General features: G+C 38.3%; 1 protein-coding gene across 2 annotated transcripts; it reads left to right on the top strand.

Annotated features, from left to right (window-relative positions):
• The first annotated feature begins 76 nt into the window (after positions 1-76).
• brpf3b (bromodomain and PHD finger containing, 3b) lies at positions 77-22688 on the top strand. 2 transcript variants are annotated; one of them, XM_067414312.1, is made up of 14 exons: positions 77-574; positions 4750-4803; positions 4929-6465; positions 8813-8969; positions 9320-9451; positions 12554-12682; positions 15118-15430; positions 15532-15813; positions 16599-17174; positions 18179-18257; positions 18351-18445; positions 18523-18611; positions 20990-21144; positions 21297-22688. In XM_067414312.1, exons 3-14 carry the CDS (start codon positions 4964-4966, stop codon positions 21478-21480), a joined length of 3693 nt encoding a protein of 1230 aa, XP_067270413.1. In that variant the 5' UTR covers positions 77-574; positions 4750-4803; positions 4929-4963; the 3' UTR covers positions 21481-22688. The 2 variants fall into 2 exon arrangements, with proteins under 2 accessions (XP_067270413.1, XP_067270412.1); XM_067414311.1 differs by lacking the exon at positions 4750-4803 and having other exon boundaries at positions 78-574.
• The last annotated feature ends 523 nt before the right edge of the window (positions 22689-23211 follow it).

Raw genomic sequence — 23211 nt, 5'->3', positions numbered from 1 at the left:
CTCTCCAACCAATCGAACTGTATGTATGCATTACGGATGACAAGTTGTTATGAATTGTGACCATAGCATGAACCGTGTGGGAAGTACACGTTCACTTTAGCACACTCGAGTGGCACAAACTTCAAGCCCGTATTATGAGTTAAATAAACACTAACGTAATTCTTTATTAAATTAGTCGTATCGCTGACAGAGTAGATGGCCTGCTTTTCCGAAGGGGCGTGTTCTTACTATCTCGACAGAAAGCTCCGCTCCGCTCTGCCTGTGTATCTGGCGAGCTACTAACTATCTACCCAGGCAGCGAGCGACGGTTGTAGTAGTCGAAGCTGAAAATAGCAAGCTAGCTTTGCTGCTCCCGTCTAATCCAACTCAAGAGTCGATCAGAAGTTAAAATGCTTGAAATTAACCCAAATTCATGAGTGCGCAGAAGACATTTGCAGGAGGAAATTATGGAAGACTGAAAGACCAGGGACATTTTATCGGCGATTTTTTACCGGCTTTTCGGCCAAGCCGCCAGCTAAAACAGCCTTCGCAAAAAGCTTCGGCTTCTCTACGGAAGTTGTGGTCGGAAAATACGGTAATTTATCTGTTTTTTATAGTGTATTTTGTGTGTCACCAATTCAACTTGTGAAGTCAATGTCAACGGTCGAGCCGGCGGGTTGGTTACCGCACGCGGCGTTACTGTGCCGATTACCCGGGCTAGAACGGCTAACTAGCCCGCCAGCTTTAGCCGCCTCGGCGTTTCGATCGTCTCGGTGTTTATCAGTAAACATGTTCGTATATGCGCTGTGTCAGAGGAACAGTTTTGTGATTTTTAAGTGGTAACGATGTTGTCATTGTTTATTTTTGTGTTAGGGGTTCTCGGGAAACTTAACTGAATCTGAAGTTCTGTTTGGACTGTAAATATGGCTGACGTTTCGTTCTAGAACCGAGGACGCGCAACCTAACATTAGCTTGTGTTATACTTTTTCTCGCCCTTGATTGGCTAGACGGAGAGGGTGGACGCCTGTGATTGGTTGTCTAAGTATGTAGGGTTGATAAACTTCACAGCCTCTGGTGGTCGTCTCACTTCAGTGATAAATTCCTCAAAACTCCACTTTAAGTTTTGTAATATGCCTCTTAAAGTGTTTGAGACCGCTGTTACGGCGATGTGAGCCTGTATTACAATTTTAACGTGTTTTAGCGTTGAGAGAAAGAGGGTAAACTGCTAGAGGCCTTAAGATCAAAAGTCCCGCCCATTGGACAGCAAAAATAAAAACACTAAATTGGCGACCGGCCTGAACTTAATCCTGCCAATGAATTTTGTGTAATCTAATGTCGTATACTGAACTATACTAGCAATGAATACATTTGCATACGTCTATATTGATTTCATTTTGAAATGTGTGGATTTATGAGTTTGAATATATAGTGCTAGTTGACAGAACTGGATTGTATAAGTTCAGTAACAGAACTGTGTTTTAAAGAATTTTAAATATTTATATGCTATACTGATTACATGGTCACAATTAGCTTTCCGTTTAATGTAGTATTGTTTATTCTATAATGCAGACATTTTTTTCTATTTTCTTTACTTGTTAATGAAATACAAATAAACTACATGAGGCATTTGTTTAAAGGAGTAACGTTACTTCAGCGCTGGGAAGATGAAGCTGTATTTAAACTGGGTCATTAATGTAGTAGAAATGTGAAATTATTTTTTAATTTGGTAATTTCTAGACTGAGAAAAGACAGAAAATGTATTTTTGTCTCATGGGGATGAAAGACAACAATTCCCAGAATACTTCGCTGCCCTACAAGGCCACTCCTAAAGCCACCGCTACTAGATTATTGAATCACTTTCCCACAGCCACCGTGTTCATTTTTTATTAATTCAGTTCAGTTAGAGAACAAACACGACAATTAAAAACTGAACGTGTCTGTTCAATATGTGATTTAGCCATTGAGGGAGTCTCACATCCTAAAACGCTGCAGGAGTCAGATCACATTGACCGATATGGGTGAGCTCGTGATGAGAGCGGAGGTAAACGCGTCCGCGGCATATAGGAATTAGTTTGAGAAGTTGAAAGACTTACTTTGCTCTGCTGGCCGCACCGTTTGCATGAATGCCTGAGGCTGCAGCTGCGAGCTGAGCTGTGAGTGCGATCTCCATCCCCCACGCGCGAGTTGAAAACATGCGGAAATGGCTCCCTCTGCTGGCTGTAGTCTTTAGCCTCTGGCCAACAATTCCTCCGATTTCATGGGAGGAATTTTTCCAGAAATAAAATGCATAAATCTCTTGTCTCAGGGGGATATGAGGGGGGAGGGGGGAAGCACAATCATTCTAATATACTCCAGGGTTTCTACTGATACAAAGCCATTTGCTAATCGCTGAAATATGCAAACTAAAAAACAAGTCTGGGAGAGTATAATAATTACATGTATAAAGTGGTCATAAAATGTCATTTTTTTTACAAGTCAATATGATTCTTTAGTGTCTAAATGAAAACTTTGTAATATACTTTAATTAAATTCTCATTAGTATTGTAAGAAAACACTCATTTTACCTGGTCAAAAACAGCTCTGTTTTCACCAAGCCATTTCGGTGCATATGGCTTTAAAGGAAGAATGACCCCGCCCCTCTGGCACAGAGTCGTTGCCCCTGACAAGAAAGAACTGTTACATGAGTCTCTGAGAGGACAGTAAAAAAAGATCAACTCTATCAATTTGAACCGGAGTCGGACCGGGACAAGATGACAGCTCCAACAAAATGCGACATTTAAGGCTAAATAGGACGTTTCTGAATGGTTGGTTAGCGTAATGTCACTTTGATCTATCTTTATGTACTGGCAGGTTATTGTTAGCGCGAATGCTATGTGTTCATTGACATATTGATGTTACACCTAATGCCAATAAAACCTTTTTTTTTCTGTTAATGTCAGTTCGTCAGGATGCTTAAGGTTATCTATGCTTTGTTATAACTGTTACAACACGATACATTTTTTTACATTAACAGACACCATTATAAACCATCTACATAATTAAGCTGTTAATTTACCACATCCACATTAACTTTAAAACCAGCGTACACTGTTTGTAATAACACAATAACCATAATGTGTTTTTCATTATAAACATGGAATTATGAATTATATTGAGAAAATCATACAAACCGTAATTTAACGTTACCCTGTAAACTTTAGCTGCAGTTCATCGTAAAACGTTTTAAGTTCTTGTGGAGCGGTAGCATAAAGCCGAAGAGCTGGTAATGATCTTCATTCAAGAGCAGCTGAATTAAATGTTCAGATTTAGGAACATCAGAATGACTGTTGTGTTCATTATTACATCCAAAAACATAACACTACAATCGCCCAGCATCTCTACACAATGACGGACTGTAACGACCATAGACATCACATAGATTTGAAACCTATATGATGTCTATGGTAACGACGACAGCTTGAGCTCGCTCAGGGCAGGTCTGAGATGAAACGCTGCTCATCATTCAACAGTCGTGGGAGGGGTGTCCGATCGTGTGACGTCACACATTGAACGGCTCGATTTGAGACAGGTGAAAACATATAAGGAGATTTAAAAAACAAAACAAACAAAAAAACACTTTATGGATTGTGGTGTGACAGGCAGCGGGGCGAGGGACCGCGAGAGCGGGCCGGTGATTAGTGTTGACGAGTGCCAGCTGCGTGGCACACCGGTCTCGTCTCGCGGCCATGTGACGGGAGCATAAAAGGAGGAGCAAGGGCTGCGGAAGACGAGAGAGGACCAGGCCTGGAATTTATGTTGAGTTTTGTTTTACGTGTTATTATGTGTTTGTGGGCAGTCGTCCGTGAGGGGCTGCCCGCGGTTTTACTTTTGTTTATTTATGTTGAATTAAAGTTTTGAAATGTTCGCCGGTTCCCGCCTCCTTCCTTCCCATCTACGAACTTTATTACATGGTTTTTTACCATTATAGGATGGTTGTGTACAGGCACTGCCAACACATATTACCATAAAATCAGCTTGTAAAAGTGCATGTACCATTATATGACCCCTTTAAGTATAATACATAATTATAATATTACAGGGGATAATTGTATACAAAACACTGCAGCTTTGTTTAATTTGCTTATTTGTTCACCACTGTTCCTTCTTTGGAGCATTTTTGATAAATAATATCCATTGCAGACCGGAAAACTCCACAAGAGCTGCAATTTTGGAGATGCTCTGACCCAGTCGTCTAGCCATTACTATTTAGCCCTGGTCAGACTCGCTCAAATCCTCACACTTGCCCATTTTTCCTGTTTTTAACGCATCAACTTTGAGAACAAAGTGTTCACTCACTGCCTAATATATCCCAACCACTAACAGGTGCCGTGATGAAGAGATTTAGATCAGTGTTATTCTCTTAACATGAAAGTGGTCATCATATTATTTGCTCTTTTGAATTGTTTGTAACTTTTAAATCATATTTTTATTCTGGTGTGTACCAAAATTTTTGTATGTTTTATAATTATAATGCCACAATGCATATTAGCATAATACAATTAGAAATGTTCACTCGCAATATATAACTAACCAAATGTGTACAAAATGTTTTTTGCAAACGGTTTAATTTCTCTGTTTCCCTGCATGAATTTTTTTATGATAAAACAACAAAACAAAAACGGGTTGCTCATCTTATCAGTTTAATATTTAACAATGACTGTGTTTAAAGTCATGTATAAAAATAAAAATAAATCATCAGCATGTTATGATGCGGGTTGTGACCACTTCCAGGAAATGAGAGCATGCAGTATTTACAGACACAGGACTCAGACAACCATCGGTGATGTGAGAATTTTTCACTTTTGACTGTTCGGCATGGCAAGACATTAAATGAATGCCACATTGGTATTGTCATGTTTTGAATATAAGAAATCTTATATTTGTTGTTTTTCTTTTTCTTTTTTATACAGGTCGAGGTGCAAGGGGCTGCGTGGAGTGAGTGCCCATGAGAAAACCACGACGGAGGGGAGGCCTACCCGGGGGCCAGAGTGATGCTGTGGACACGGGTACATCAGGTATGGGGGCATCACAGCCACGCTCACCCTCTCCCTGCCGGCTGAAAGTTTCACCCACCAGAGAAACCCTAACGTACGCACAGGCACAGAAAATTGTGGAAGTGGACTTGGATGGGAGACTGCATCGGATCAGCATCTTTGACCCCTTGATCGTGATCACTGAAGATGAGATGACTGCTCAGGACATCGCGGAGTGCAACAGCAACAAAGAAAATAGTGAGCAGTCGTCGGTGACCGCCGTAGTCAGCTCGCCACGCCGATCGGTGCCCCACAGGGGTAAAAAGAAGGATGTGAAGCAATTGTCGTCGTCTTCATCGCAAAATCACTGCTCCAACTCTCACGGACAATCTCAGACACAGTCAAGTGTGAACAGCCACCACAGTGCTTTACCCAAGCCTACTTTCAGAGAACAGGACTCTTTTGAACCGGTGGAGGCGCCTCCTCGCCCTTCGGCATACTACCGCTACATTGAGAAGTCCAGTGAAGAGCTGGACACGGATGCGGAGTATGACATGGATGAGGAAGACATGGCCTGGCTGGAGCTGGTGAACGAGAGACGGGCATCAGAAGGCCAGCCACAAGTATCACCTGACGCTTTCGAACTCCTGATAGACCGCCTGGAAAAGGAGTCGTTCCTGGAGTCACGAAGCCAAGCGCCCTCGCAAAGCGTCATTGACGAAGACGCCTTCTGCTGCGTCTGTCTCGACGACGAGTGTCTCAACAGTAACGTCATCCTGTTCTGTGACATCTGCAACCTGGCTGTGCACCAGGAATGTTATGGAGTTCCCTACATCCCAGAGGGCCAGTGGCTCTGTCGCTGTTGCTTGCAGTCTCCCTCTCGGCCCGTGGACTGTGTGCTTTGCCCGAACCGGGGCGGAGCGTTTAAACAGACCAGCGACGGACGATGGGCACATGTGGTCTGCGCTATTTGGATCCCAGAGGTGTGCTTTGCCAACACAGTCTTCCTTGAGCCCATTGAGGGTGTGGACAACATTCCACCTGCTAGGTGGAAGCTAACGTGCTACCTGTGCAAGCAGAAAGGTTGTGGAGCATCCATCCAGTGCCACAAGGCCAACTGCTACACGGCCTTCCACGTGACCTGTGCGCAGAGGGCGGGACTCTTTATGAAAATAGAGCCGGTACGAGAGACTACTGTGAATGGGACTACGTTTTCGGTGAAAAAGACTGCGTTTTGTGAGGCGCACTCGCCGGCTGCGAAGGACGGGTCGGACGATGAAGAAACCGGGGGGAGGGTTTTGGGGTGTAGGGCTAATAGGGGTCGCAGTGCCTACACACAGACGCCACAGCTAAAGAAGCAGCGACGAAGCAATAAGTTGGATTCTAAGCAACAGCAGAAGAAAGGAAAGAAGGAAGAGGTGTCTAAAAAAGTCGCAACGCCACTGGTCACTGTCCCAGAAATACCCACTCACAGGTAAATACTTGCGTATGGAAAGGGGTGTGTCTGTATATGGATATATCATGTTTTTTGTTTAGCATACATTCGATACACACACACACAAACACACATATATATATTAGGGCCGGGACTCGATTAAAAAAAATATCTAATTAATAATAATAATGTAATTAATTAATCGAAATTAATTAATTGAAATTAATCGCATTTTAATTGCATATAAATATTTGGCCTGAGAACAGTGAGAAGTAACGTCATTTTTCACATGGACATTCACATTTTTAGTATACCATTGAATAATGACTGAATACATAAGCTTAATCAACAAAATATTGTTTATTTATTTCAGTCCAGCAGAGCAATGTTTGCCATCAAGTGTAGCAAAAGCATATTTGTGATATTTGAGGCTCGATGTGCTGCGGTGATACGCAAATTCCTTGTTGTATAGCTTGCACATCCTTGCTCTTGTCGACGCTTCCATCCTTTCGTTTTTTTAAAACAATTTCCCATCCACGGGGCCAAGCAAAGCGGTCTCATCAGCTTCTTCGTTCATGTGTTGTTGTCGTGACTCGTCTCGTGAACCATTCGTGAACGCGAGTTGGTGTTCCAGTATAATCGGTCCGTCGAAACTCATTCATTGAAAAACGTTCCACGGTCCAAAAATAAGTGTGGTTAAAATTATTTATTTTTTGCGTAATTAATCTATATATATATATATATATATATATATATATATATATATATATATATATATATATATATATATATATATATATATATATATAAAATGTTAGCTAAAAATAACATATTTAAAATATTTTATTAATAAAAACCCTTGAAATATTTATTAAAGGGGTACTTCAGCACTGGGAAGATGAATCTGTATTTAAACTGGGTCATCAATGCAGTAGAAATGTGAAATTATTTTTGAATTTGGTGTCTTCTAGACTGAGAAAAGACAGAAAATGTATTTTTGTCCCATGGAGATGAAAGACTACAATTCCCAGAATGCTTCGCTGCCCTGTGAGGCCATTCCCAACGCCACCTACTGGATTACAGTGACTCAGTTAGAGGAGACACTACAATTAAAAACTGAACGTGTCTGTTCAATATAATGAGTGAGTCACCGCGCGAGTATTACAGCACTGAGCACTAACTGCAGAAGTGATGAGAGCTGAGGTAATCGCGACTACACTCGCGGCATACATTCAAATTGAGCGAGTTCAGTTTGGCGCGTTTCAGTTCATGCCTTTGCAAGCTTAACTTTCATAGAAATGAATTTGAGAAGTTAAAAGACTTACATTGCTCACCATAGCTCCGTTTAAATGATCCTGTAGCTGCAAGCTGAGCTCTCCCTGCAAGCTGTGTGTAATCTCCCATCCCCCATGCGCGGATTCAAAACATGCGGAAATGGCTCCCTCTGCTGCCTGTAGTCTTTAGCCTCTGGGCAAACATTCCTCCTATGATGCAAAAATCGTCAATTTGCATCATAGGAGGAATTTTTCCAGAAATAAAATGCATAAATCTCTTGTCTCAGGGAGATATGAGGGGGGAAAGCACAATAATTTGAATATACTCCAGGGTTTCTACTGATACAAAGCCATATGCTAATCGCTGAAGTAACCCTTTAAGTAAAGCTTAGTTTACCCTAGAAATTGTCATTAGTTACTACACTCATGTCTTTCCAAACCCGTAAGACTTTTTCATCTTCAGAACATAAATAAAAATCTCTTGATGAAATCTGAGAACATTCTGTCCCTCCATTAAGGCTTTAAAAATGTTATAAAGAGATCATAAACTAATCCATATGAATCAAGTGGTTTATTTGAAATTTTCTGAAGGGACATGATTGCTTTTTAACAGATTTAATTTACTCTTTTATTCTTATACAAAAATTGGTCAGCAAACATAAACAGCAGCTCAGCCGAACCTGATGATGCGTAACACGAGAATGAACCTCATTGGTTCTTGCACGTCAAGCGAACATACTTCTGTTTACCACAGCTGAAGTTGAGTTGATGAATGTTTAAATGTGAATAAAAGCCTAAATTCAATCTACAGTGATTGAAATTCAACCACAAACAGTGATTGTGTCTCTTCAGAAAATTTGGGCTAAACTGCTCAATTCATATGGGTTAGTTTATCAACTTTTTGCAGCGTCAAAATGTCAGTTACATTGCTGTTAATGGAGGGACAGAAAGCTCTCATTTCATTAAAAATATTTTCATGTGTGTTCTGAAGATGAACGAAAGTCTGACGGGTTTGGAATGACAGAATGGTGAGTAATTAATGACAGAATTTTCATTTTGGGGTGAGCCATCCCTTTCATAATTATGCAATTATTTTGTTGTTGTTTTTACAGATTGAACAAAATTTCTAAAGATGTTATCATACAGAAGAAGAATCAGTTCATGCAGAGACTTCACAACTACTGGTTACTTAAGCGTCAGTCACGCAATGGAGTGCCTCTCATTCGCCGTTTACATTCGCATCTGCAGGGCCAGAGGAGTGCAGAACAGGTCAGTTTCTAAGCATATTTAAATATTGTGTGTAGGGCTTCATGATGTGGGGCTTTAAACATTGTTGGTTTTAAATTACAATAGTTTATTTTATTTTTTCAAAGCTCCAGGTTGACAGTGCTTGTTTGTTGGGCTGCACAATTTGGCCAAGCATTTTGTTATATATCAATATGACAACGAAATAATAATAATAATAATCAGTATTTATTTTATTATGATTATTGTTAACTCTACTATATACTATATTTTTTATATCTGATTAATTGTGTAGCCCTATTTATATCTATAAGCCACACCTCTTAAAACACAATGTGTTTTTTGCTTAACTTTGGCTCCTATAAACTGTATAGGCGGAGCCTGATGAAAAGCTGAACGCTGTGAGAGAAGAGCTGAAATACTGGCAGAAGCTTCGTCATGATTTGGAGAGAGCACGACTTCTGATTGAGCTCATCCGCAAGCGAGAGAAACTAAAGAGAGAGCAGGTAACGTACTGAAACATTTCATATGATTAGAGTGTATTCTTCCATAATAAAGTCCATTAAGTTATCTTGAATAAATCATGACAACCAAATATGTGAACTTGGTTACCGTAGCTTCATTTGAACGAAACAGAGTTGTGTTTTTTAAGGTCTGTGTGTTGTTATCTCTGCACTCATATTTATAGTTTCCAGAACTTAAAGGAGTACTTCAGCGCTGGGAAGATGAATCTATATTTAAACTGAGTCATTAATGTAGCAGAAATGTGAAATACATTTTTTTAATTTGGGGCCTTCTAGACTGAGAAAAGACAACAACAAAAAAATTCTCGTGGGGACTAAAGACAACAATTCCCAGAATGCTTCGCTGCCCTACGAGGCCACTCCCAAAGCCACCTACTAGATTACTGAATCACTTTCCCACAGCGACCGCATTCATTTTCATAACATCAGTTCAGTTAGAGAACAGACACTACAATTAAAAACTGAACGTGTCTGTTCAATGTGATTTAGCTGCTGAGGGAGTGTCAGCACAAACGCGGCAGGAGTCACATTACATTGACAGTCATGGATGAACTGAGGTAAATGCGACCGCGCTCGCAGCATAGATTTACAGCGCATGTTCAGTCTGGCACGTTTTTAGTTCATGCCTTTGGAAGCTTAACTTTCATAGGAATTATTTTGAGAAGTTGAAACACTTACATTGCTCCGCAGCCGATCCGTTTACATGAATGCCTGCAGCTGCGAGCTGAGCTGTGAGTGCGATCTCCATCCCTCATGCGCAGGTTAAAAACGTGGAAATGACTCCCTCTGCTTGCTGTAGTCTTTAGCCTCTGGCCAAAAATTCCTGAGATGGTGCAATTTGACGATATTTGCCTCATCAGAGGAATTTTTCCAGAAATAAAATGCATAAATCTCTTGTCTCAGGGGGATATGAGGGAGGGAGCACAATTATTCGAATGTACTCCAGGGTTTCTACTGATACAAAGCCATATGTTAATCGCTGAAGTAACCCTTTAAAATGCATGCCTTAGCAGCTCTGAGACTATTTTTGCTCCATGTGGCAAACTGAAAACACACCAGTAAACTGTCAATAAATATGATAATTCGCAAAATAGGACACTTTCAATAAATCTCACTAAATACAAACGTTTAAGGGGTAGATCAGCAAAAAATGAAGTGATCCAATAATTTACTTGGCCTCAACCCATCCTAGGTGTATCAGACTTTCTTCTTTCAGCGAAACACCATTTGGGGTTATATATCCTTCCAAGCGTTATAATGGGAGTGAATAGTAACTTCATAAATAAAAAAACAGCCATCATATAAAAGAAATCCATACAGCTCCAGGGGGTTAATAAAGGGCTTCTGAAGCGAAGTGATGCGTTTCTGTAAGAAAAATATCCATATTTATAACTTTATAAACTATAATCCCTGGCTTCAGGTAATGGCCGGAAAAGCAACCTCTTATCTAATGTATAAATTACTGACGAGCACAGAAGCACAGAGAGGAAAACAAAACATGGGGTCACAAATAAAATAAAAATTAAGAGAAATGTCAGAGGTTTTTGATATAAGGGAAGAGGAGCTTCAGTTTGTTGCCCAGCCCTTTTAGTTTGAACCGCGAGAGGCGTCAACTCACGTCTAAGCTTACACTACTCCTACATCCTACATCATGCGTTGTGTCAGAGGTCACTCTTCCATTACAACTCAACTCGCAGATGGTCATTAAAGGAAGCCAGTGATTTATAGTTTATAAAGTTATAAATATGGATATTTTTCTTACAAAAGTTCTTCACTTCAGAAGGCCTTTTTAGGAACACAACAACTTTTTAGGACTTACACTTATTCACCATATCCCCAGAGCTAGCACCTTTATTGCAACTTATAATTTTCTGTCTTAGTACACAATCTAACAACACAACACAACATGGAAACAGGAAAATGTTGGTATTATTCCGTCACTTATTGAGCAGTAGGCTAGATGGAGCCATTTACCTCCAGTCTTTGTGCTAAGCTAGGCAAGCGGTGTGTGCGTCAGACAGAGTTATGGCACACACTGAGATGAGAATGGTATGTGTGGACTTATCTAACTCTGGGGGAATACGGTGAATAAGCTAAAGTCCCAAAAAGTAGGTGTGTTCCTTTTACCCCTTGGAGTCATATGGATTACCGTTTTTGGGCTTTACTATTCATTCCCATTATGATTCTTTGAAGACCCAGAATCAATTTTAATATAACTCCCGATTGTGTTCGTCTGAAAGATGAAAGTCCTATACACTTAGGAAGGCTTGAGGGTGAGTAAATATGGATAGTTTTAATTTTTGGTTGAACGAACCTTTTAATATCAATGATTTGTTTAATGTAAATGTGACGCCCCTCCTCATGAAAATTTGAATTCATGAGGCTCAAGTTTATACTAGTTTTCAATTTGGTTTTGGAAAATGATTCTCAGTTGCTAACTCTCAATAACCATTTCATAATTTATAGCTGTTATCAAAGGGAATACTCAATGTGGCAACCCAGAATTTTTTCTTGCTGTAGACAGTTGAAGTAGACAGCTCTGTCATTGTGAAACCATCACCACCCTGCTGTTGCCGTTGTGCTGCAGTATAAAACGGCCCTAAGACTCAAGCTGTTACTTTATTTGGCAAATACTGTATGCTATATTGGACTTAGTCATTTCTTTAGCAAAACCACGTGTGACAAAGGATGAAATTGATGAAGACATTTCCTTTGCAACTAATTGGAAAATAAATAATCTACAAGCGTTAGTGTAACTGAGCACACACTGACAACACCATGATTTGCTACTTGCTATTATTACATTATTATAATTTAGAGGGAGGGGATGTTCACTTTGGAAAGAACATTTTATTACACAAATCATTGTATTGTACACAGACTTGAAGTAATCTGACCTGTTACTGATTGTTTAATGACATCTGCTGACTTCTGTATGTCACCTTGACCATATAAAAATTAGCCACCCTTATGAAAATGAACCAAAGATTTATTTATTTACTACAAATTAAACCAAAAATGTTGTATAATATATAATTTTTGTAAGGCCAGGTGTGTCACTATAACCATGTGTTGCTTCTGTAGGTGAAGATTCACCAAGCTGTGACTGAGCATCAGTTAACTCCGGTCCTGGTACTGCTGCGGTCCACTTTAGACCAGCTTCAGGAGAAAGATACTGCAAACATATTTGCACAGCCTGTCAACTTGAAAGAGGTCTGTCTATCTATATTTATATACATTCATACACAAAGGTATTGGTGAATGCTCACAGTTTACAGTATAAAACAAATATTGTGCAATATTATTACAATTTAAAATAGCTATTTTAAGCTATTTATATATGAAAGTTCCCATGGCATGAACATTTTATTTTATGAGGTTTTTCAACATTAATATGAGTTTCCCCTAGCCTGAATATTCTCCCAAAGTGGCTAGATATTTTGATCAGTGTAAACCGAGTTCTGGCTGTCTTTCTCTGCCTTTGAGAAAATGAGAGCCCAGACGAGCTGATCTTGAATTCTCCTGTTATGACGTCATACCAGGAAAGGTTTCCTCCCCTTCCTCTGCTTTACCTGCCCAGAGAATTAGTAGAGAATGGATTCAGTTTATCAGTCTCTATGTCAGCACTGCACTTGCTTTATCATATGGATTTGACAGCACTGCCACAAACAGTGAGTAACAGTGTTCATTAATGCCTGATCTGGGATCAGTGATTCCTGATGTGTAGCTAATCATTCACGTTCACACAGACTTTCTTTCTAAATCGTTTAATACTGTCAGTCCTGCTGCTGGCCGTCTTGATGCATCAGTGAATCAAGCCAGTGATTAAAACGAGTCGTTTCTGTTAGCAGCATGAAACAAATCTGTTAATTAAATGATTAAACTACAGAAAGCAAAAACACTCTTCATAATGTTCAGATCTGTAAATTATATACGTAACACGTATATCTGCAGTGCACATTTGCCCAAACTGCCGTTTGAATGACGCTGCTCTAGTAATTATGCTCAACAGAAGCTCTTACTGTATTCATGTCGATGTCGTGTTTGCTGTTAGCTGTTGTGAAAGCATTTTGTGAGAGAAATAACGTTGCAAAGTTCACTCGTGTTTATTCACATAATCTCATTTCAAATGCAAAGATGTCAGCCAATCACAACAGTGGGTGTTTTTACTGAAGTCTCACAGCAGACACACCTCTTGAAACAGAGCATTCAAGCCATAGGGCTAATATCAGTATAGAAAAAAAGCCTTTATTTCCAAATTATGACATTTTTTAATGGAAAAAAAAACATACTAACAATATAAGTACACCTCAGGAAACATAAAACAAATACAAAAATCTATGCCATGGGACCTTTAATATACACCGATCAGGCATAACAATATGACCACAAACAGGTGAAGCTAATACCACTGATTATCTCTTTATCACGGAACCTGTTAGTGGGTGGGATATATTAGGTAGCAGGTGACCATTTTGTGTTCAAAGTTATTGTATTAGAAGCAGGAAAAATGGGCAAGTGTAAGGATTTACAGGGCCAAATTATTGTGAAGACTAGACACCTGAGTCAGAGCATCTCCAAAATTGCAGCTCTAGTGTAGTGTTCCCGGTCTGCAGTGTTCAGTATCTATCAAAAGCGGTCCAAGGAAAGGACAGTGGGGAACCGGAGACAGGGTCATGGGTGGCCAAGGTGGTGAGTGAAGGCTGGTCTGTGCGGTCCAATCAAACAGATGAGCTATTGTTAATGCTGGTTCTGATAGAAAGGTGTCAGAATACACAGTGCATCACCGTTCGTTGTGTACTGGTCATCAGACCAGTAAGGGTGCCTATGCTGACCCCTGTCCACCACCAACAGTGGGCATGTGAGCATCAGAATTGGACCATGGAGCAAAGGAAGAAGGTAACCTGGAGGTCACTTACCTGGTGAACACATGGCACATGGTTCTGTTGAGAAACCTTGAGTCCTGCCATCCATATGGATGTTACTTTGACACGTACCACCTACCTAAGCATTGTTTCAGACCATGTACACTCAGGAGCACAACAATGGTTTTGAGGTGTTGACTTGGCCTCCAAATTCCCCAGATCTCAATCCAGCCGAGCATCTGTGGGATGTGCTGAACAAACAATTCTGATGCATGGAGGCCCCCACCTTTGAGGATTTAAAGGATCTGCTGCTTATATCTTGGTGTCAGATCCCATACCACACCTTCAGAGGTCTAGTGGAGTCCATGCCTTGACCGATCAGGGCTGTTTTGGATTAAAACATAATAATTGTTATGCCTAATCAGTGTATTGTAATTTATTTGTGTGATGCAAAGCTGAATTTTCAGCATCATTACTCCAGTCTTCAGTGTAACATGATCCTTCAGAAGTCATTTTAATATGCTGATTTGATGCTTAAACCATTGTGATGCTAAATGTTATTTGTGAAATCTTTGAATTCATTGAATTCTTTGAAGAATATGATGTATAAAATAACAGGATTTATCTTAAATTTTAGATAAATAAATTCAAAGATTCAAGATTTTTAAAATAACAGTCTATTCTTAAATCAAAATACTAATGTCTTAATTTTCTTGTCTCATACCTATTTATGTTAATGGAAGCTTCAAGCCTTAAACAGAAACTGTGCTCTTGGCTACTCAGGTCCCAGATTACCTGGAATTTATCACAAACCCAATGGATTTCTCCACCATAAAATCCAAATTGGAAGCTCACAAATATCGTTCTGTCACTGACCTGGAGGCTGATTTCAACCTCATGATCTCCAACTGCCTGCTTTACAATGCTAAAGACACTGTGTTTTACCAAGCTGCAATACGTCTGAGGGACCTAGGGGGCGCTATCCTGAGGCACGCTCAGAGACAAGCCCACAACACAGGCTTCGACCTGGACACGGGCATGCACCTGGCAGAATCGCCACACAAAAATGACTACTACCGCTGCACTTTGGAAGATGGTGAGTAGTTCACAACAAATCATATATAATTCAATTAAAAAAGTAACTTGTTGCTAATTTGTATGGTTTTGTTGTGTTTGTGTGTGTGTGTGTTTGTGTAGTCGACACGCTGCTAGACCCTGATAATCGATTGCACATGACAACAGAAAACCAGTTGAGAGAGCTACTAGATAAATTAGATGTGGTGACGTCCATGCGCTCGAGCGGCGCTCGCACACGCCGCATCCGCCTGCTACGGCGAGAAATCAACAACGTCCGCTATAAGCAGCACTCGCGGAACTCGCACATGCTCAATGGAGACCTCAAAGAGGAAGACGAGGAGGAGGATGAAGACAAAGAGATGGATGGTGAACATAACCTGTCTTCGGCCTCGTCAGATAAAGGTGAAACTTGCCTTTTTCTCTTTCTTTTTTTTTAAATACTGGAAACAAATTGTTTTCATAACATTCAGTCCTGTTGATAGTATTTTACTATCTGCCTTCTTCCTGGGGCCTGTTGCACAAAACTAGGATAAGGGATTAAGCCGGGATATTTTAGTGAGCTTGTCATCTGTATGCAAAATTTAGTACACCGCTGTCGTGTAAACGTACCCTAAAGGCACACTCACACCAAGAACGATAACGATAATGATAATGAAAGATAACTGTATATTAGCAGATAAATTGAGCCAGGATCACCATGATATCCCGGCTTAATCCCTTATCCAGTTTTGTGCAATAGGCCCCTGGTTCAGCCATAAAATGAAAATTCACCCTATTTTTTAAATCAATGTTATTGATCTTGTAGTAAATAATTAATTAACATTTCTCATAAAAAATGTGTGTGTGTGTGTATATATATATATATATATATATATATATATATATATATATATATATATCATAACTATATTCCAGTGAACTCACAGACTACTCTTTGGTGAAGTTTATTGGAGTTCAATAATTTGATATGCTTAAACCCCACCCCTTTCTTACAATCGACTGCAAGCTCACATTCAGATCTGCCTTTCAATCAACATCCGATGTATTTATCCAAGGAGAAATTATATATTAGTAAATGTTTTACAGTCCAACTGTAAGAATTGCATTACAAGTACTTAATGGTTACATTCAATTCCAGTCTGATTCCAGATTTTCTTTGACGTCTGGCTGTCCCTCTTTTTATGTAGATGACTGTAAATCAACCCCGCCACCCATGCTGGAGCCCACAGGCCTGGCTTTGTCCCCTCCACCAGGAGACACCCACCAAGAACCACCGACCCTCCGACCCATGACATCTGACCCCAGGACCCCCCCATGCCCACCCAAGCGCCTCAAACTCAACAACGAGATCCAAGAGGCCGATTCAGACACCGCACCTGTGAACAGCTGCACCAAACCTGAGGACCGCCCGCCTGAGAATAAACTGATCAACGGCCTCTCGTCCACTGAGTCACCGGTCCGGCCCGCCACAGGAGGGGTCGGGCGGCGAACGTCCGTCCTTTTCAAAAAAGCAAAAAATGGAGCTAAGCTCCAGCGTGAGAGAGACAATCAGATGCAGAATGGAAACAGGGAGGAGGTCGTCAGCATTGACCCAGACCCTGCACGCACACCAAACTGCTCCGCCACTATCAAGACTGAAACTACAGCCCAGCCAAAACCTTCAACACCTCCGCCCATATCAACCATGGCCAAACAGAGAGCAAGAAGTCCCAGCTGCAGTCCAGAGCGTGAGAGAACGCCCCCTCGACTCACTCTAGAGCCTGGTAAAGAAAAAAACGGCCTTATATCCTGCATTACAACTGATCTTATGGTTTACTTTCACTTTTCTTTTGTGCGTGTGTGTGTGGAACGTTTATTTGATGCAAACATGCAAGTTTCATTACACATTCCTCCAGTCTTCAGTATCACATGATCCTTCAGAAATCCTTCTAATATGCAGATTTACTATCAATGCTAGAAACAGTTGTGCTGCTTTTCTATAACGCTTTATACTTTTCTCAGGATTTTTTGATGAATAAAAAAAGTCCATAAATTAGAAATCTTTTGTAAAAATGACAAATGTAGACTACCATTCAAAAGTTTGGGGTGTAATTTTTTTATTTTTTAGTTCATACTTTCATTCAGCAAGAATGTGTTAAATTTATCAAACTTGATAGAAAATATGTATATTGTTAGAAAAGATTTATATTCAGAATAAATGCTGTTATTACTTTTTATTTATAAATGAATCCTGAAAAAATACCAGATCTGAATATTAGAATGATTACTGAAGGGTCATGTGACACTGAAGGCCGGAGTAATAACTGATGAAAATTTAGCTTTGCATCACAGAAATAAATTATATTTTAAAGTAAATTAAAATATAAAACCATTATTTTAAATTGTAATAATATTTCACAATATTACTTAATTTTTTTCTGTATTTTTAATCAAATAAATGTAGGTTTGATGAGCATAAGATATTGCTTTCAAAATCATTAAAAATAGTAATGTTTCCAAACTTTATTTAGTCAAGGTTTTTTGCACCTTTGAGTATGTTATAAATGACCTTACACAATATCTAAATGTATTCATGTTTGCAAAATCCTAACAAGATTTTTTTTTTTTATCTCCGTTTCCATAAATTAGGGTTGTTGTTGTTTTTTTCATTATTATTTTTAATTTTAGAAAGCATAGCCTATCCATGACAACTGAAATTATGGCATGGACAATTAATTTGTATTTTTTTTTTACTAATTTCTAAACACCATTTTCTCTATTTTTTTAGCTCTCACAAATGGATTCAGAAAGCACAAAGATGGTGGCTCTGACTCAGAAGGCAGCTCCTCTCCAACTCTCGGAGAACTGTAAGAGAAAAAAGGACTAAAACCTTTTTATATTCATATTGCTGATTTATCTCAGTCTGTGCAGTAATCTCACTTTTTTTCTGTTGATTTCAGTGTCTCAACCCCTAAAAAAAGCAGAGGGAAACCTGCTTTGTCCAAAGTACCATTCTTAGAAACTGTTAACGGAGACTCTGACTACACTGGGACTGGTAAGAAATGGATCCCAATGAAATGTCAGTATATTTGGATGTATAAGTGGATATATCACGATCCTTGTTCTATGTAGAGGTGCTGTCGAACGGGGATGCGCCTGAACCTGAACCTTTGGATTTGGTGTGGGCCAAAAGCAGAGGATATCCATCCTATCCTGCTCTGGTGAGACACCTGAGACTTATATTACATCTTCTAAAAAGGGGCATAATAGGTCCACTTTAAAAAAAGATCAGCGCATTCTAATATTGACGTTATCAGTCTTTCAACATGATGAGATGAGCCTGACATCCAAAAATGAGCGTTTACTTCATTAATACACACTCCCAGTTTCATTATAAATAATTTATTATTCCAGGGATTCTTGAACTTTTTTGTCAGCTGAACCCGTTTGACCTAAAACACCATTGAGAAGTTCATATTTCAGTAATTTAACCTGTTAAGTGTCACCCCCCTTTTTGAAAATATACATGAAAATTCACTATCAAAACTTAAATGGTTGCAATTCAAGAATGCTTTGGAATATAGACATAAGTTTGGTCTCATTTTAAAGAAGACAGTCAGCAGATTATTGTTCAAGTGAAATCACTTCAAAAAAATTAAAGTATAAAAAAGTTTAAATTTACTGTAAATCAAATATACTGTACTAGATATTTAATATAAAATATATGTTACAAAATATTTTGTACTCTAAAATTACTATCAAATCAAAGCCATATGTCTAATCAATTTGTCTTCCAAATTTTGATATTCCAAGTTGATATCACAAAAATTGAAGTTCACATGAGATTTTGTTTAGGCGCTGTACCACAAATAGCCACCGGGTGTCATTGAAATTCTATTGATTTTTAAATGCAATTTCCTGTGTGAAATTTATTTATATTTGTGCAAATATCACAAAACGGTTTGCAGATTTCCGATGATATGTGTTTTGTCAAGATTAGAAAAGGTTTTTATTGTAAAGTAATAAAATAAATATGAAACATGACAAACTTGGGAAGGAGCCCGCTAGAATAATTTAGAGCACCGAAATGGGCCCACTGGTGGGCCAGTGGCAGTTAACAGGTTAATAACGCTATTATTTAACAACACATCTACATGTTTACGTTTATCTGTTCAGTGGTCATATGACAATGCAGGTAACAAAATTTAAATAATAATAATGTGTTTTATACAGATTACTATTTTGTATTATTATTTCAGTTTTTTATTTTTTATTTAACAAATTAAAGGTAGGGTAGGTAAGAATTGGTTAACTTTTTTTCCAAATGTGTTTAAACTTTCTTTATATATCAATACATAATTAAAATGTAAGTACTCTGAAAAAGAAAGTATAAAAATTGAGTGCCTGTAGACCTCTCACGACTGTTTTAAAGACAGCTCATTATTTCCATTCACTCCACCTTCTCCCTTCTGGGCTCTTTCCAAAGCCACGCCCCCAAAACGCATGAACGCGCCTCACCGACCGCTCAGCTGGAAGACGCATTTACCTCAGACGAGCGGAGTGCATGTAGTGACATCATGTCAGAATCACATGTAATAAAACATCTAACTTTATCAATATGAATATAAACAAATAAGATGTATTTTAGTACTCACTATCAAGCTGGAATACAGATACTGGTCAAGTTTAAAATATATTTTTGTTTGGTTCGGTAACGAGCTAGTAATATTTATAAGGCAAAGCTAAAAACGAGTAGCATTGATACATGTTTTTCCAATAACATCAGTTATACTGTGATGAAGATGAATTTCGTATAAGATTCATAACATATACTGTGTTTTGCATGTAAGTGTTTCCATGATGAAAGCATTGTTGATTAGTAGTAGCTAAAGCTAACTTAGTTCTAAAAAAAAGTTCCTGGATGCGGTGTACTAGCTTTTACACATGCATTTTGATATCTAAAGTTAAATTTTGCGAAATTCAACACGACAGCGATCAACTTGAGCTAAGCATATTGAGTATTTATCATCTCTACTGATGGCTAAGTGTATAACATTGTAACTTTATGCTAAGTAATGATATTTTAGCTATATTAGGCAGCTTCATGTGCTAGTGATACATGCTTCATGAAAACATAAACCTTTTGTTAACTTGATTAACTTGAGACACTCAATTTTTATACTCTCTTTTTCAGAGTACTTACATTTTAATTATGTATTGACATATAAAGAAAGTTTAAACAAATTTGGACAAAAGTGTTTTAGATCATTCTTACCTTACCTTCCCTACCTTTAACATTTCACAAACCTCATGCAGGTCTGTAGATAAACAAATAACAACTTTTTTTATTTATTTTGATTCTATTTGGATTGCTAGTATTATTAATTTATTTGAATAAAAGAAATTTGTTTAGTTTTACATTTTTATGATAACATTACTAATCAGCCGTTTCAATTTTTCAATCTGGTGTTCGAAAAAAAGTTAGTACCCAATTATTATTTTTTTACCCAAATGTGTCTTGTGAGCTGTTAAGCGCATTGTAACAAACCACTGACGTTTAAAGGTTAAATCAATGGTTGAAATTGCTCTTATTTTGTAGATCATAGATCCGGACATGCCTCAGGAGGGTCTGCTGCATAATGGCGTGCCAATCCCTGTGCCTCCGCTCGACGTACTGCGTCTGGGGGACCAGAGACAGGAAGAAGCCGGCGAGAAACTCTTCCTGGTTCTCTTTTTCGACAACAAACGCACCTGGTGAGCACAGCACTGGAGATTTACTTTGTTTTTCTTTAGCTTTATCCACCAGACCTTGCTTTTCCAAATATCCAATGTAAGCATCGGCTGGATTTGAGGATTTTAGAAGGAACTGTCCGTGAGTTTATCGTTTCTTATGTCTGTGTCTGCAGGCAGTGGCTCCCACGAGATAAGGTGATCCCTCTTGGCGTTGACGACACGGCGGATAAACTGCGTATGATGGAGGGCAAGAAGACCAGTATCCGGAAGTCTGTGCAGGTGGCCTACGACCGAGCTATGAAGCACCTGAGCCGAGTTCGAGGAGATCATGGTTTTGTTGGCTCAAACTTCATGTAGAAAAGAAATGCCAACCACATCTGTCCAAACGTACCACTCTCATGGGCTTTCTAAGGCAGGCTCACAGCCATTTGGGTAGTGCACAAGGTACTAGACTCCTGATCAGTCAGTTTAGTTTAGTTTATCCTGCTATGGTTTAGTAGAGGTCATTTCAGATTCAGTCGTTTTTTTTCTTTCTCCAGGTTTAGGATGTTTCCTAGGACAGGGGGCATGAAAGGGGGCGACGGTTTCTATCGATGATTTGTGTTTTTATGAGGCGTCACTTTATGGGGATGACGAGTCTAAACCACCCAGACCCATAGTTTTAGCATTTGGGTACATTCAGAGCGATTCATTTCTGAATAATCAAACATTTTAAATGATGAACTTAAAGAATATAAACATTTGAATGAATCACTGCCATTTTCTTAAGATAGCTTTTTACTTTTTAAAGTTTTACAAACCACTTCTTGTATATTGTAAAGACACTTGTGTATATAAGTATGTTTTTTATCATATAGTATCTAATTTAATGTTTTTTTTTTCTTTCTTTGTTTTCTTCTCTTTATTGTGAAATAAATTGCCTGGAGGAATGAAGAAATGAAGGTTGTGTATATATACGTGTAAAAAGATTTTCAGATGAACTGACTTTCTACATAGTGTATCCTGCTTGTCTTTGATATCAGATAGTGTGAGTGTGATCATATATATGTACATTACCAACATACAATCACGTATGTATGTGTATATGTACCAACTCACAGTTGTCTATGGTTAAATATATATTCTCATTTTTTTGATACAAAAAAGTAATTTATTTATGGACCGTAAAAAGATAAAGGAATTAAATTATATTGGTTCAAGATGGAAATCGGATCTCTTATTTAAGATGATAAACTATTGCATAGGCTTTTCAGATCTTACTTCACATGTGCTTTCAGATTCTGGTTTAGTTATTTTTAGGATTTCAAGGTGAAATGCTGGAGGGTTAATAATGATGTATTGTACACTCACTTACTGTTAGACAGTAAAAAAAAATCCCTTTTCACCATCAAGCACAGAACCTTGTATTTATTGTAGAAAGTTGCATATCTTTTGTTCACTGTTTATAAGATGGAACCTCTAAGAAATTTTAAGCTTGTATAAACTGCAGATTTTACCTACCCACCAAATAACCTGTCTCAAACAGTATTTTCTCATGGGGGAAAATAAATGTTCTATTGAAAGTCTACTATGCCTGTTGCCATTGTAATTTGATTTATGGACCATAATGATTGTATTTAGGTCATTATATAGAGTTGTATGAACAATATAAATGTTTTGCTTTACATAACAAGCAGCTTTATACAGTAGATCTGTATCAGCGTGTATGTCTATGTAAATATTCTCATATTTACCTTGTTTGGTATCAGGTAAAGAAGATAAATTGTTGGGATTGGAAAACACTACCTTTGTAAGAGCTGTGATAAATGTATATATTAAGTATATTAAATAAGATATATTATATATATATATATATATATATATATATATATATATATATATATATATATATATATATATATATATATATATATATATATATATATATATATATATATATATAAATCTCTTTTATTTTTGGAATACCAGACAAAATATCCATATTACGTGATGTGATATCACTAAAAGGTGTTATATTGATTAGAAAATAGCCAATCAGAAATGTTCTGTCTGTCAGTCATCTTGTGCATGGATTTGTTGGCGTCAGGT

This window comes from Pseudorasbora parva, chromosome 13 (genome assembly GCF_024679245.1).
Source record: "Pseudorasbora parva isolate DD20220531a chromosome 13, ASM2467924v1, whole genome shotgun sequence".
In the NCBI taxonomy this organism is placed as follows: domain Eukaryota; kingdom Metazoa; phylum Chordata; class Actinopteri; order Cypriniformes; family Gobionidae; genus Pseudorasbora; species Pseudorasbora parva.
This window is presented reverse-complemented; position numbering and strand designations above follow the sequence as displayed.